The sequence below is a fragment of the Clinocottus analis genome, unplaced genomic scaffold (genome assembly GCF_023055335.1).
Source record: "Clinocottus analis isolate CAN_PGR_092001 unplaced genomic scaffold, fCliAna1.0.p SCAF_22, whole genome shotgun sequence".
Classification (NCBI taxonomy): domain Eukaryota; kingdom Metazoa; phylum Chordata; class Actinopteri; order Perciformes; family Cottidae; genus Clinocottus; species Clinocottus analis.
The window spans coordinates 2507004-2523924 of NW_027175954.1; the positions used below are offsets into that span (position 1 = coordinate 2507004).

Below are 16921 nucleotides of genomic sequence, written 5' to 3' on the forward strand. Positions count from 1 at the left end.
GGAGTTTTGGGGGTGTGACATAAGAGAGAGAGGGAGGCATGCAACCGAGAGCTCTTTGATTCTTTTTCTGTCTACTTTTGTTGCTTTTCTCCTACTGTTTTTCATGGAAGCATTTATAAGACGAGGACGGGTTTTCGGGCAATAAAGACCACTCGAGTTGACCAAAGTCGGGGACACACTGTTCAGCACCTCTCCTGCTCCCACAGAAATAAATCAAGCACCCCAACATCTTCCTCCCAGGGGGATGACGTCAGAGAATTGAGTTTTCCGTGTTGCTCTCGGCTTCCACAGCAACCGGGGTGGGTGGTGGCGGGGTGACACCGCCCTCTCCCTTGACCTGACCCGGGGAGAAACCCCCTTTTTTTTTTTTCCACGGGTGTATTGTTCCCAACACTTGAATGGATTGCCCTCTAATTCATCCCAGCATGTATAGTCGGGTACAAAAGCCAAGGAAGCCAGGGTCTGAGGTGCAGAACAAAACCAACAGGGGTCGAGTTATAAAGCCATACATGCTGAAGTAAAAGGGCTGTAAGTCCTGTAAGTGAATCCACAACAACCACCGCCAACACCGAAACACTGCTTCCTGCTGCAGTCATCACTTTAACGTGGGATAAAAACGCCCATCAAACATACAAAGTCCAAACTAAGTTCATCTGAAGTATCAGAAACTGTAAAGTACGGAAAATTAGCATTGAATGTCTCGACAGATCGGAACGGTTGAATCGTTTATTTGCTCAGATAGTTTCTGAGGTCAATATAAATGTTGTATTTTGGCAAAAGTTCCTGTGTGTCTGGCTGTGAAAATGCATTTGAAATATGAGAACTTTGGCGAGTTTTGGTTAATTAAAACAAAGATTTTGTGGGAAAGTAAGTATTGGGAAAAGCATTACATGGTTGCCAAATACAAAACTATATAATGCAAATATTGGAACATTATTTGGATCAAGCCAAACATAAACGCTCCAGTCATCTGCATAATGACAGTCCGGACTGAAAGTGACAAAATGAAAAACACAACACAATGTATTGAATAAAAGTATTCTGATAATGGCATGTTGTCGTTTTCTGTTGTTCAGTGTTAAAAAAAAACAACCTTAAAATTCAACGTTATAATGTAACACAAAAAAACCATGAAAACTGTCACAGAATGTGTCGACTTCTCTGTGTGTCACTACAATGTTGTTTTAAAGACATTAAACAAGTTGAAAATTCTTCATTTCTTAAGTAATACTTTGCATGTGTGGTCTCTCCAACACGTCCGATCATTTAATTCAATCTTTACAATACAAACGAGCCAATGTTTTCTTGGAGTGTTTGCACGGCCAGCACACAGTAGTGCAACAGACCCGGGGCCTCAAACTGCACTAAATCTTCATGATGATGTCATTTCGGACCCTGCCTGCATTGCAGGACACCGTCTGCTGTCCCCATCAGAGCGAAAAGACACAGCGGTGGGAAGGTCAAACGCCCTGCGCTGCTCAAGATGCGCCGCGCATGGCACCGCTGTAACGGTACAAGGACTTCTCTCTCACACACACGCACACAGACACACACACACACACACACACACACACACACAGAGTGATGCGGCGGTGCCGTCCTGCTTGACTTACCGGGAGGGATGTGAGAGGGGCTCGCCGGGACACGTCACGCGCTCCGACGCCGTCGGGAGTTAGTGGTCGATACTTTTCAGAGGAGAAAATCTGCGCCGCGCTTCAGGTTAGCAGGCCGGTCAGGTGAGCTGCTGCCGGGCTGCAGCTCAGAGCACAAACACCCACCAGCACCACCAGCACCACCACCAGCAGCAGCAGCAGCAGCAGCAATAGCAGCAGGCGGCAGCGGCGGGGAGAGCTTCCTCGTACGTGATTGGGGCAGGTGGAGCAGGCGCGTTCACGTGTCCCCTGCGCGCGCCAAACGCTGCTTGTGACCACTGGTGCAATGTTAAGGCTGCAGCCAGCGATATCAGGTGAGTTCATGTGACGAGGTACTTTTACGTGAGTGCTGCCATTAAGTATACATTTGAAGGGCATGTGTTGACATTTTTAGACAACTAACAGTGTACTTTTTACTCCACTGTGTATCTGGCTGGAGTAGATTGGCTCCAACTTGACCAACTGCAACAATAAAATGCTGCGTTCAGGTGCATGCATCTGTAATATGAATCCAATAACATATATATATATATATAAAGCATGCCATGAATGGGGTCGATGCGTTTCACTTTTGCGGACCTTACTCTGTACTATTTTACTATAATACGTTTTTTTCCAGCATTGGTTTTGAGAGTTATTCATCTGACTTTCATTTTTAGCAAAAATATACTTTTATTACATCACATTTATGAGATTTCACATGCATATGAAGGTTGTGCTGCTTGGAGGATTTTGACATTGCAAAAATCCATCAAATCAATTCATTTTGAGATAAAGCAGCAAAATATTGGATACTTGAGAACATTTTACTGCTTAAACCTTTAACTCACAATCTGAATTGTTATAAATTTACGTTACGAGTTGAACTCTTCATCCACAACTTGTTCACAATTGTGAAAAAGTAAAACAAAAAGATAACCAGGAGAGGATTCAGGGGTTTACTGGAGAAGAAAAGGTCAATTTCCAAGAAAATGTTGTTTTGTTTTACACTAGTGACCTAAATAAGTTAATCGCTGCTTTAAATATCATGATTTTACAACTTATGAAGCTTTTTTTCTCTCACAGGAAAAAAGGTTCACAAGTCCACTCGGGTTGACCGGCTGGAGACGAGGGGGTTCACTTTCACGTTGGCACAAAATCAAAAACACTATAACGTTTGAAAAAAAAAAAAAAATATTGGACCAGATGCATTTCCCACGTAAAAATGTACATTTTTCCATCCATGCACAAATTACTGAGCAACAAAATAGATGGAAATAGTTAGGTTACCAAATTAAATTTACAAATAAAGCATTTTGCTTTTTTTTTAAATCGCCGTTATGACTTGACGTCTGAAGACTGCAGCCACTGAGAAACATTAACCTGCTGCTGTGAGTCTGATGAAAGGAAATCTATTTGATAATTTAATTGACAAAGTACCTCAACACAGTCGCCGACCAACATCCCCGAGGCTTTCCAGAGGATTAACCAGATCCTGTCAAGTGTATACCCGAGGGCGCGGCGGGGTCGTGATCATGAAAACCTAAAAAAAAAGAAAAGGAAAAAGGAAACCTAAAAGCACCTGGACTTAAGTAAACACAAGTCATTTATAATCCACAGGTCAACAGACTATAAAACCACAGCTGAACAAAAAAAGAGGATGAGGATGAATGCAAAAGGTTTATTCTAAACATAATTGTAATATTTCATCGGGGCATATCAGAAGCTTTTCTTGCCCCCTCAGTGACATCGTCTTCTCGCTTGGTGCTTCTTTGTTGGCCCCTGGTGGTGACTTTCCACACAAACAGCTGCTACAAAACACCACGAGATGATAAAGAAAAGAAACTTTAATCTTCCCCAAAAGAGTTTACACAACATTCCAAATCCTTTTCTCAGCTCAACATTTGTTAATGTTTTATCATTACAAAAAGGTAAAGACCGAGTAGCAAATACTAGTACTAGCACATCATTCTATAGGTCTTCAGGAGAAACAAAACAAAAAAACAAAACAAAGCATTGATTGTAAACTACAAGGTAAAATAGAGAAAATTACAAATATATATCAGTCTATTTCAGGGAAACAATAGATTGTTGTACAAGATTCACACTCACAAACCGCTATGGTGAGCCATAGGAAAAGTACAAATCCACAAAAGTTGAGGACGTGACAGCTGGATATCCAGAACAGCGCATGTCCTCTTTAGAAAATATACTTTTATAGCCGAAATGAAACAAACCGTTCTGCAGCTCTGACGAAAGGATGCCGGTCTTTTCAAATTTACAAAACATTAATCATATTTTGGTTCTCACCTCACATATACAGTTTCTTTTAATTAGTCTGAAATGCATCAATGTGCACGTGTGCAATATGGATAAATATCTTTGAGAACAGCAAGCCTTAACGACACATTTAGACTCTCTGAATGTTGCTGGAGTGTTTAACACAGATATCCTATGTGTGTTGTGTTGAGTGTTTAAACGTGTACAGTTGCACAGGCTCCAACTGTACGGTCCTCTGAGAGTGTGTTTGGTCCAGTCTCTTCCTTTGAGTTGGTCATGAAAACCGGAAGTAAAAGCGAATTTTTTTTCTTCCCCAACCATAAGATCAAATATCGAAGCACAGGAGGGAAGAGAAGAACAAAAATTCAAGAATTTAAGGCACATTTAGTCACATAAGGCTGGTCCTTCATTTTTTTTCTCTGGGGATGGAAGAGAATCGAACACTTTTACCCATTCAGTCACATGCCAAACAGAGAATAATATCGATTAGGAGTAGCATCCCGTCAGCATAATCATATCACAACGTGCAGCGTTTGTTGTGAACAGACATAAACATGATTTTCACATATCGATATAAAGAAATAGTTTTACATTTTGGGAAATACTCATCTGTTTTTACTTCGAGAGTTAGACGAGAAGATCAACCATTTTCATGTTTGCACTTTAAATATAAAGCTTCTGCTTGCAGATAGTTAGCTTAGCTTAGCATAAAGACTGTAATCAGAGGGGGAACCGTTAGCCCGTCTCTGTGAAACACACTTATTCACCCTTTGGTCTTCATATTGGTGAGCCTAAGCGGTGCTGGGAGGCTGTACGTCGTTCACCTTTGGAGAGAGTCGGGTTACCCCGACAGCTAACCATTTACAGCCTTTATGCTAAGCTAACCTGCTGCTGTCTGTTTTATATTGAACAAACTCTCAGCAAGAAAAAGCAAATGGGCGCTTTTCCTCAAAATATCCAACTACCACTTTAAAGCAGAGTTTGGTGGCCAGTTTGCATGCATGATCCATCCATCTGAATGAGAGAATTCATGTTCAGAGTCTCCTCAAGCCTCCGGATTAGACTTTCATAGAGTATTCGTCGAGATCTCAGTCGACCGATAAGAGTACTGTAAATTATGTGGAGCCGGCAGTCATTTGGATCCCGTAGCTGTCCGTACAGATCCAACACGTCCGCTGTGCTGAGGAACAACATTCAGACGCTGGATTGCAAAAGGCCATTTACAGCTTCCAAACGTGTTGACTGCAGCAACTCCTGTTCATCAGATGTATCAAACAAGTTTAAAAAGTGCGTATCCTATGATTTCAAATCACTGCAAGATGAAAACGATGATTTAACAACAAGAGTAAAAGGATTGTAGGATTTTTTTGTTTTGTTTTTACCATTTTGCGTATTGAGTTAAAAGATTTACAATTGTGAAAGCTGGAAAGGCAGTTACAGTCAAGTTGAAGAGGGGCGGGGGGGGAGAGGAGGAAGGATCTTGCAGAATTTGACATTTCCTGTCAAACTGAGCCGCCGTGGCTTCAAACGGAGTGATTAGTGCTCTTCCAGCCAAGATGGACTGTCCCCACCTGGCATTTTCAACTTGATGTGGAACTGCTTGAGTGTCTGTTCCAGCTGCTGTTGATTTCCGGCGTAGTACGCAGCGATGGCGTTGTGGAACAGGATGAGCTGGTTATGCAACACCTTCACCTGTTTGGGGACAGGAATGGGAAATAAAGAGACCGTGAGCAGACTTGGAACGTAAAGCCGCCGCGTCGGCGCTGGTACGTCGAGCAGAACAACTCTGTAGCCGACCTTGTTCTCTTCCAAGAACTTCAGCTTGACGGAGACGTCGCTCCGCATCTTCTCGTACTTCTCGCGGTAGACCTGGAACTGCTGCTGGGAGAGCTCGATCTTGGGCATGGTGGTGGCGTCACGTGGCCCCAGATTCAACTCCTCCAGATCCGTGCGGTACGCGTCGTACTCGACCCTAGACGTGCGGTATTCAAAACAAACATCACTATCGGGGCCCAGACTGTTAGAAATCAAATAAATGCATTACACTTCTTTATGAGACCTGTGAGATCTCGAGGATATGTTCAAATGTGACTGAACACTGCATGAAAAAATGTATTTTTTGTATGAAAGAATACAAACGAACAGCTTTAATATGCATTCGTTCACATGTATAGTTTGAATATGTCTGTGCAGATGCATTATCATGAAGGGCCTGACTGTATGAGAGTGTACATGTTAGCTAGCATTAAGACTTAGAGGGCATTTGTGTTGTTAAGAATGTGGCATTTGTTACGAAAGCAAACATAAGGTTTTGTTCTTGCAGAAGACAACACAATCAACACACTTTACAGTGCTTGAGGGGAGGACAGTAGAGTTTCTATAGGGATCTTTTAAGGCAAAATGTTTTGGATCTCACAAAAAATCCAACCAGGGCTGAAACCGTCTCCCCTGATGGTGAGATACGATCTCGTGGTTTGGAGATGATCATGCATTACATACCTGGTAAATTCATACTGTTTGATATTGATCAGGGTGTCTTCAATCGTTTTGTCCACGAGCGTGTTCACACTGGAGATGAAAAAGTTGATGGCACTCAGCAGTGTGTCTCCGTTTTTGGACAAAAGCTTTTGGGTGTCAGCGTTGTAACCAAACTCCTCCTGAAGAACAAAGTCAAACAAGCTTTAGGGAATTTTGCTTTTTTTTTTTAGCATTGTTGCCCTCAGTGGTGCCAACATCATAACTGGTCCTGGGTATCAAAACTATAAGGGTGACACAATAATTCAGAATCTGATCATGTCACCCTCGAGTCCACGGGGACATTTGTTTTAAATTTGATGAAATTCCCTTTTGAATAAATGACAATGGATCGGACGAATGGACAAACAAAAAGCATAATGCAGCCGGCAACGGCTGTCGCAGAGGCATAAAGATTAATAACTGCAACAGTAAAACATTACAATAATACAAATACGACAATTGCAACAATAAATCTAATGCACAAAATTCCCAGAAGAGCATTAATGTCCAAGATACAAAATACACACTTATATTTCTACAATGTCACTACGAAGGCACTCAATCAAATACGAAAATGGTATTTGAATGGAGAAATAAAGATAAATCATCTAACATACTTAGAGGACTCAGGAAGTGGATCCACACTTGAATTTAGCACGATATTTTACTGCCATTGAAGCCAATTCACGCTCTGCACAGGGGTGGGGGAAAAAAATTGATACAGCATAGTATCACGATATTTTGCGTGGCGATATTGTATCGATACACGGAAGCCGAGTATCCATCTTTTATTTGATGAATTCTAAACATTTTGGTCCTAGAATGAATAATAAAATCAACTTATTTTGTGTTGACAAAGTTTTCCTTTGGGGACAATTTGCGGTTGAAAAAAAATGTAATAAATCGCATTACATCGCAAAACTCAATGTATCGCGATAATATCGTATCGGGACGATATTGTATCGTGGGACCTCTGGTGATTCTCACCCCTAGTTCTGCATGACTTTAGGACTCTTTCTGGGACACTTAATTGAGTAAGAGAACGCGCCGCTTCCCATTAAAGCAATCTGATTGATGACCAGGCGTCTGAATACTTGGACTCACGTGCAGTTCAGGTGACTTGAGGCTGAGGTCGGCGAAGGCGTCGCCCAGCTGCCTCTGCGTCTGCATTATCTGGGACAGCTGACTGGACAGCGTCTGAGCCAGCTTGATCACATTCTGGTACTTTCTCTTATTGTCGCGGAGGACTTCGATTTGAGCCTCCAGCTCCATGTCCACGGTCCGCGAGCCTCGACCCAGCTTCTCCGACAGGATCTGCCTGGTGCACTGCAGAGGACAGAGCGATTTTTAAAAACATTAAGAGGGGCCGGTGGGAGTCGCTACAGCAAAATAAAAAAAACGAGAAGGATTATTTCAGTTTGGGGCACAGTTCACTTTTCTGCCAACACCCTAATGAACTGAGAGGAGATTAAGATTGGGACTAAGGATGAGAGAAAAAGCAGGGTGAGGAGAGACATAAAAAAAAGAGAAATCAGGGACAGAGAGGATTACTTTATATGTGTTGATGCTCCACTTCCTCACTAGGTCCAGTTTTTCCATGGCTGGGCTCTTTAAGTCATCTGAAAGGACCACTGCTCCGCTCTTTGGCTGTTCATTCATCGCGCCTGGACAATTAAAAGTCATTCACTTAGTGGGTAATTAAGTTATTGGGTTTGCAGGCTACAGAGCTGTGGTGGAAATGAAGGGAGGTACAATTCAAGGCGTTATAATCATCAAACAGTGTGATGAGATTTCCATGTTAACACTACAACTTCAACACTGAATTTGAGGCATTAGAAGACACTGGTGACATCTATGGTTATTACAATCACAATGAACAATCAAAATACAATTAGTCATGACTTACCATTTAAAAAAAAAAAACAGTCATGGTATAAGTGAGGAAAAGTGCTTTAATGAGGTTTGGGCATAGAGGGGAAATGCTGGAATATATTGAGCGTAGAGACTGACAAAATATAGTTGAAAAGGTTGTCAGATAAGTCAAATATATATAGCTGAATAAATCATGATAATACAGTTAGTTAAAAGGGCCAGTATGCAGCATTACGGGGAACCTATACACACACTATTATCTTTACGTAGTCCACCACGTTTCTACAGTTATAGACAAACCAAACACAGACTCCTACTTTACTAGAGCCTCTCACGATCTGCAACCACACCGCTAGATGCCACCAAATCTTACACACTGTCCTTTTAAATAATGAAAATACTGTGTGTGTTTCTAAAAATAGAAAAAAAAAACATTTCCTTACCAGATAAAAATGGTTGATTACAATTGTGAGCACCGACTGCTGAAGGTTGTTAAAGAAAGTTGGATTCAGCCAGGAAGCTAATGCGCAATGTGTTTAGCTACTTGTGGTTTTTTTATAAAATTTTTATTTACTTTATCAACTGATTTTTGCCACCAACTGAAGGAGGTTAAAAGGCAGAGTGAAACAAAATGTATACTTCTTTTTAAAAAGGATCTATGGATGTATTCTGTTATATATTTTTTGTCTGACGACCTTTTCCGATATTTGTCACTTTCGAGACACCATAGAGAGAGACGAGGGGAGAGTATGGGTGCGAACTTTTGCAAGGACAAAGGTTACAAGCAGGAAAACCCACTGTGATTAAGTGTGAAAGCAGTGCTTTTCCCAGCCAAGCAAATGCTTTAGGCACCAACAGGTTTCATCAGACCAAGAAATCCTGAGACGTAGATCCTCGGAAAAATGACTCTACGGGGGTGTGTGAAGGGCATTTCATTAGCCACTGCAGAGCAGAAAACTACTTCAGTTAGCCCACACTTGTGCAAAGACAGAGTCTGGCGAGCCAATGAACGAGGAAGGAGAAGGAGATGAAAGGTTTGATTATGAATGGAGTGCAGCCTGTGGGAACAAGGAGCAGGTAAGAAACTGATGAAAACCAAAGAAAGCTACGACAGGCCTGCGGTGAGTTCAGTGAGTTCAGTGTGTGCACATGGGGGACAAGTCAGTATTGTCCGAGTCGTACTCCTTCGCCGCCGGTACCTTTCTCAGCCTGACTATCGCTGGGAGAGCGCGCCAGGCGGCTAGCAACAGCCGAGCTGGGCGCTACAGGTGCCACGGGGGACGCGGGCAGGCTTGCTGACCCTGGGAGATATTCAGAGTTATGATTCATTAGTACGTCGCCATCCGGCCTCCACAAGCGCAAGCGGGAACTTCTCATTCACGTTGATTTCCCGAGCGCGTTTTCCCTTATCGCGGTGGCTCTCTCCGTGTTCGCAGAGATGAACGCGTTAATGAACAAAAGCCGAGCTCAACCACAGTGTGAATCACATGGAAAATAGCCATGGCAACATGGTGGTAGACGGGCGACAACAGCTCCCCAGTCTATGGTGGAGATTTTCTTATTTGCATTTGTAACAAGGGCATGATGATGAAAAGGAGAGGAGGGTCACAACGCGGAGATCAGAGGAAACTCATTTAATTCAATTGGATGTTCAACCTTTACAAATTCAAATGTCTGCCTTTCAAATTTCACCGAGATTAAAACAAAACAAAAAAAAGTGGAGCGCTGCATGTACGCGGAGAGAAAGATCGTTCGTAAAAACACAGAACGCTGCGAAGAAAAGCAGATAAACGGTGAGCGAGGAAACGGCGCACACACACACACACACACTGAGGGAGAGATGCGTTACCTTTGTACGGCCGTGACTCAATGATGCCCTCCGTTGTTGAAGCAAAGTTGCTAGAGGTGACGCAGGACTCTGAAAAGTTTGGGGCCCCGGGGCCACTGGGGAAAGAGTCCTGTGGAAAAGAATGAATAAATACAAAGTTTAGTGGTTTCCGAGCAGACGGGAAACGTTTTGCACTTTGAATGAAGTGTGTTTTGATATTTCATGGACATGAATGAAACTGATTTATTTAGATAATTATGGTTAATCGTTGCAGTCCTACTAGTTAGCATACAACGCCAAAGTACCCATTTGTTTGCACTGTACAGTTTCATCCAGAAGCAGAGTTTTCAATATTACAATGAGCCAATTTAATGATAGGTGAACGATATTTAACTTTGACAGACATAACAAGGGTTCTGTTGTTGTTACAAACACAATCTTCATAAGTAAGGACTTGAATGACCTCGTCAAAGTTCAGTGAAGTCATATCGACAATTACACAGATGCTGCTCTCAAAACAAAGCCCTTACCCTCTGGAATACGGTCTCAGGGCTCTGATCCAGGTCTCCGTTGCTGGTGACTGGGATCTCAGCGGCTGAGCTTCGATGGGACTCTTCAGTCATTGTGCCTTCCTGTAACAAACAGGGTGACATGAAGCGGGTTATTCTGGAAAACTTTCCTGAACAACGTCAAAGAGGGAGACCCCACGTTAAGAAAAGAGGACTCAGGATCCAAGACACACAATAGGACGCAATAGTGGTGGCCTGCCATCTTGTGGACACAGCTATGGCGGAAATCAGGAAACCACAGTTGGCAATTAAAGTTGTGGCTTCCAAATAGTGATGACATGAAAGTGATATCTGGGTAACTATATTAGTGACAGCAACATAATTGATTTCAGCTAAACTGTGCCACCCCCAAGAAAATGTTTGCAATAAACAAGTCTGTATTCTGGTAAATCTGCCCTCTTTTTTTGATATCTGTCATCAATTTTCAGGACAAAGAGCGTAGTGAGGTACAAGTCAGTTGTGATGCCTCATTACATCATTTACCAGGATAGCTGAGGTTCTTGTGCAACAACTAGCATGCATTCTTTATCTAGTGGAGAATTGTAAACGCATGATATAATGCGTTGTAAGGTTTTAGTGCATCACGTCTCCACCCATGCAAAACAAAAAAAAGGGAATCAAGCTGTTATTTCCAAACATCTGCTGTTCCCCACAGCGATGTTTTGGACAGCATTTGTTTCCTTGTTGGCACGTTCATGTCAGCCTTTCCTAGCAGAGACAAGGCCTTACGTTTTACAGTGACATCAATTACTTCCCTCCTCCCCACATTAAACCCGGTGTGTCGTGTTTTTATAACTGGTCATTTTGTGGTCCAACTCAGAAAGATCCTGTAATGTAGCCACACGCATTGGAACAAAATTCTCTTTGACCTTGAATATAATCAACGATCAAAAGGGAAAGAGCTACAATCTTTAGGGAAACATACAAATCATAGTTCCTCCTACTTGTGCTTGTGGATTAAAATGGAACAGTGACACACTAGTTCACTTAGACGCACATTTACATGTTGGCTCGTACCGAGCCTCGGGGCGGAGACAACAGTTTGTGGATGAGTTTTGTTCAGCCTATAATAAACTAGACGTCTGAAAGTTCCAGGCTGAAGATGCAGCTGTGTTGGTTTTAGTACAATTTACGGCCTAATCACTGTGGACTTAGGAACTAGGACACTGACCTAACACTGTAAAAGCTTTACATGCGAGAGCTCTGTGAGGTCTGAGAGTGTAAAGCTGGTTAATGTGGATTAATGACACACCAGCCAACGAGGCTGACACAGAAACAATGTATAATAAATCATTAAATCAGAATGTCCTTCTTTAAACAAGCTCCTTCAGATACAGGTGTCTTAAATAATGCAAATAGCTACCAGATCACCAGGTAACGAGATCTGTGACTCGTCTACACTGACCGACTGGTTTCTGCATGCTGCTCGCATAGGGAAAACACAAAGCAAGTTTAAATCATGGGTTTATATAATAACACATTTCATATCACAGCTAGGAGGACGTATTTAGCGACAGCTTAAATTCTCTAAAGTACTGGGTTAATATTGGATTCCAGCTTTCAATTTTATTAAATAATACTAAACTTAAAGAAAAACACAGAAAAGGACGATAAGGAAGTTAACTCTTAAAAAAAATGTAGAGACATGAGATCATAAAATGACAGACAAAAACATTTTTTTATCACAATGTGTCATCTGATACCGGTTGTGTGTGTTTATAAAAAAGGTTAAAACTGGTCAAGAACCTGCCGATATCAAGCTCTCTCGAAGCCAACCCAACATCTCATAAATCCAGAAGCAAAAGAAGTCCTACATGTATAACCACAATATAAAAAGGTACTGAAAAAAGACCAAAGAGAAGGTTTCATGTTTGCATGTGCAACAGAGACTTCACTTTGGGGCATGTGACAGACACATAAATACTTAAAAGACCATATGACGCCCGCATGCAGACATGCACTGGTAGGCTTGTCCGGCCTCCTGCAGATAAACTCCTGCCTGATAATCATCAGACATCCAGTACAATCAGGTCGTCTGGGAGAGACACATCTCTGATTCCATGCATTTCTAAAAACAGGGTGTAAATGAAATCCGATTGTAATGACTTTTGCAGACAAGCACCTCTTGTTTTCTTTTAAATTAGCTGCGGCTGTTGCAGAACTAGCCTGTTTCTCAATTTATGATGCTTCTTATATTGCATTGGGACTGATTCAGCCGGGGATAACCAGGAGTCTCAAAGCCAACACGACCCAACCCAACATCTACAGACATTCTGCGAGGCAGCTTGCTCATAATGTCATCCTGCTGGAGCAAAGTGGCCGCAAATGATTCAAGCCTTTGAAAACGCACGGTGTGGTAAGTCATTGTGTGCCGTTCCCTACAGTTCTGTATCCTGGATACGTGGGAAAATGACGGGGGAGGGAAGAACAACAACAATAACTTAATTGCTCCAATTAGCTGCGTCAGCTGAAGAGGAAAGAATCATGGCTTGCCTCTCAAACTACAGACGACCGTGACACAGCCAAGTAGGACAATGCCGGGTTTAAGCTGCAGACGGAAAGGATGGAAAACGCATCTGAACGTAATACCTGACAAGTCTGGGTTACAACTGTGATGCATTTATAGCTTAGAAATGAAGGGTTAGGCGTTTACAAAAACGTCTGCTTTTTAAATTCCTGACATCTGATGTGTAATATTGGCCTTGAAACACAAAATGTGAATCAACAGCACATGAAGTCACACATTCCAGCAACGCAAGGATTGTGGGACTGCCAGAGAATGTGCAGTCGGGACTCCAAATCTGTTTTACTTACCCAGTCACGCGTTTGACGGTATGCAGAATTCAAGAGTTTTAACTTACAAACAGGGAAACATTGTGAGGAGGAAGTGGTGTCATTTACACATCAGGTACAAACAAAACAATGCAAAATGTATACAAGTGCATACTTACCGACTATACTTAATACATATATCCATAGAGATTTCATGATAATAAAGAAAAAAATTTCATTCTCAACAATCACTTTGAGATAAGCCAGCATTAATACAAAGCAGAAGAAATGTATGAACCCTTGATCGTGCCCAAACACATAAGGCACCTCACAGAGCAACACACAAGTAAAAGAAAGAAAGCCACCAACTGCACCATCAACACAGACGACAGCTACATCAACTAATTATATATCTATATATATAAATATATAGATACACATTTTTTTTTCTAAAACCTCCAGCAAAGCAGAAGAACATCTGAGGCACGTCTACCGGAGAGAAACAAACTCAATCTCTTGAGCTATGACTCAGGTTCATGTTGTTGATTATGTGAAAGAAAGCTTCACAACTAAAGTCAATTCAATAATAAATTGGTTGTATGGAAAAGAGACCACCACCATCAGGGCAAGTAAAAATCGGAGCAGCAACATGAACACAAGCACAGTGAGGAAGCGCTCAGAGAGGTTGAGAGTCCGAAGTGACGGTAAACATCACCTTTGTTTCAGTGTGAGAATCTCCACTTTCCTCCGATGTTTCAGCGGTTTCAACATGATGATCTTTCTCCTGTCCCCCATTTTCTACACTGTCAGACGCGTGTGCAGCGTCGCTGTCACTGCACATCACTGCACCCCCCCTCTGAATGCCCTCATCCGCCTCGTCAACGTTCTTTTCTGCATTTTCTTCAGTGCTGTCAATGTCAATGTCGTACAGCACATCGTCTTTGTCATCTCTTTGCCCGTCACTGTCGTCTACACTCTCCGGTTTTTCATCCTCACTCAAACTCTCATCCGATTTTTCAGCCCCCTCACAATCCATCTCAGTGTCCTCGGTTGAGTTCTTCCCCGATTCAGCCTCAAGACTAATTTCAGACATACCTGAAAACAGACAAATAAAAGGGTATAAATGGGTCCTAGCAAGCCACCTGACTGCTTGGACTGCACCAATACAGTACAATAAAAAAGAGTGAAATACAAACCTACTCCCATGTTAAGCCTGTATGTTAATGTATAATTATTGTATTAAAGTCTCAGTGCTTGTTCGGCATGCATGTTTTCATTTCAAAAGCACAGAGGGTCGTTTAATAACAGGTATTGCTATTGCTGTTTTTTCTGAGCATCTAGATTTAAAAAGTGTTCCAGGACTGTTTTAGAAAAATATGTTTTGACTATTCCAGCCATGCTGTGACACTATCTGGAAACAATGTATTTCCTTGCTCATTTTGTTTAACAATAATTATGCTTTGTGAGTAAAAAGATATGTATGTACAATAGATACATATTCAATACTTGATTGTTTAGATACTGCTGTTTGCAGTATCTATGCCTATGAAATGTATATATGCATCCATAGAGCACTGGCCAAACCCACCCACACAAAACATGTACAAATAGAAATAGATAGATCATTTTGGCTCACATCCTGCAAAGACTTATTTCTATCTAACACCATTTGGTTGGTTTCATCACTTTGTAACTTGCCTTTCTTTGTGATATAGACTACTTTATCTTTTTTTTGTGCCGGATTTATTGATCTCAATGCTTCATTAATAAGACCTGTACAAACAAACACATATCGGCAGTCACTTAAAACACCAAAGCAACCCTCGCCTTGGACACAGGTGAACACATGGGAGCTTAGTGCTGGCAAGGCAATGCTGAAGTGGGAATTTCCTGGTTTTCAGCTCCCTGCAGTAAAATATGACACAGCGATTGCTAAGTGAGGTTGGGTACTTTAGTGACGAAACGACGTAGATGCTATTATTCGTCCAGTTGACATATGCACTACATTTGCACCGTTTCTCTCTTTAACTTCACACCCCGGAACTGCCTCTCACGTTTAAACAACTAGCTAGCCTACCTGTTGCAGCACGGTCACGTGACTAGCAAGGGCGTCCAAAAAGTAATAAAAACACTTATGAATGTCCTATAATTAAGTGCCATCGTTATTATTGCATGGTTAGGGTTATTCGAAAAGCAAACAGCGGACAAACGTGACGGTAGTTTCCACCCCTTTCAGCCCGTTAGCTTAACGATGTCCACTAGTTAACGAGCATCAGAGCTGTTGACGTGTTCGCTAACGCTGTCCTAAGCTAGCTAAACAGCGGACCAAAACTTCAATAAAAGCACTTTAAATGGCTGCTATAAGACTATTTCCTCAGGTGTGCAACTCTACGCCACAAGGGAACGACGATGCTCAAAACTTTGGTCAACACGTTAACTCACCTGTGTGCTGTCGTGGCTAACTATGTAGGTTAGTTAGCTGCGAACGGTTAGCCGCTGTAACGGTTCAGACCCTCGGTGACGACAAGGCGCTATGGCGCTAATGCTGTATGTGTATACTACCAATTCACCGCCGATGGTCGTCCAGTCTGCGTGATAAACGAAGGACTTGCTGTTTGAACCCCGGAAAGACTGACCCAATGTGCGGGCCCTCGGCTGTCATCAGACACGCAGCGCATCGTTTGCGAAAATTATGCTGCACGCGAGCCCCCCCTGCTGTTCAAATATGCTCATTGCAAGGTTGTGTCCAAGGTCTAAAATAAGTTAAAAATACATTGTTCCATAACCAAGTTAAACTTTTGAGGTAAAACACGACAATAAACAGGCTAGTATGCTGGTCAAGTCTTAGTCTTTAAAATAGTGTTTTATTCTAAGTATGTATTCAACAATTGCACATGTACAAGTTCATACATTTTCAATAAGAAACGGTCAAATCCATTTAAACTTTAAACTAACATGCAACCGCAGAGAAATTTTTTTAAGCATAAAATAAAAACACCAACACACAAACTCTAATTGTGTAATTACAGACAAATATCACAGGCAATGCATGCCATTACTGTTATCATGGTCTTTTTGTTGAAACAACATTTAACATTTAGTTTGTAGATCATTTCAAACTCTTTGTAAAAAAAAAAAAACACATAAAAAAGTGGGTCTTTGGCTTGTAAACTTACAATTCTGAATGTAGAATTTGGGAAACATGATCAATACATGTATAATGTACGCCCTTTCCTGAAATTGTCTGTCATAGCTAAATAATTCAAATACTGTGATAGTAGAATAATGCAAATGTTGTTGTACAAAACATTGCTAAAACATTTTGAGACGTTTTCCCAAAGCTGACTAAGGCACAAAAAAAAGAGATGAGGCACAGTTTCAGGTTGAACTGGGTAAAAGGTACAATTTATATTGTAGCGACCCTGCGTCAGAAAGTTGCGAGACGTTCACTG

The 16921-nt window shown here is 41.7% G+C and overlaps 1 protein-coding gene across 3 annotated transcripts; it reads right to left on the bottom strand.

Moving 5' to 3' along the window:
* Positions 1–3375: 3375 nt before the first annotated feature.
* On the bottom strand, positions 3376–16147 carry arfip1 (ADP-ribosylation factor interacting protein 1 (arfaptin 1)). 3 transcript variants are annotated; one of them, XM_068588980.1, is made up of 10 exons: positions 15912–16147; positions 14185–14564; positions 10659–10760; positions 10150–10258; positions 9500–9601; positions 7980–8092; positions 7533–7754; positions 6411–6568; positions 5709–5883; positions 3376–5603 (listed from the first exon to the last, which is right to left on the bottom strand). In XM_068588980.1, exons 2-10 carry the CDS (start codon positions 14560–14562, stop codon positions 5448–5450), a joined length of 1515 nt encoding a protein of 504 aa, XP_068445081.1. In that variant the 5' UTR covers positions 14563–14564; positions 15912–16147; the 3' UTR covers positions 3376–5447. The 3 variants fall into 3 exon arrangements, with proteins under 3 accessions (XP_068445081.1, XP_068445080.1, XP_068445079.1); XM_068588979.1 differs by lacking the exons at positions 9500–9601; positions 14185–14564; XM_068588978.1 differs by lacking the exons at positions 9500–9601; positions 15912–16147 and having other exon boundaries at positions 14185–14347.
* Between the last annotated feature and the right edge of the window lie 774 nt (positions 16148–16921).

Coding starts and splice junctions, on each gene's coding strand:
- arfip1 (XM_068588980.1), bottom strand. CDS start 14,562: ATGTCTGAAATTAGTCTTGAGGCTGAATCGGGGAAGAACTCAACCGAG. Junction 10,259..10,658: donor CTGAGACCGTATTCCAGAGG/GTAAGGGCTTTG, acceptor TCTTTTCCACAG/GACTCTTTCCCCAGTGGCCC. Junction 5,884..6,410: donor AAACAGTATGAATTTACCAG/GTATGTAATGCA, acceptor CCGCACGTCTAG/GGTCGAGTACGACGCGTACC.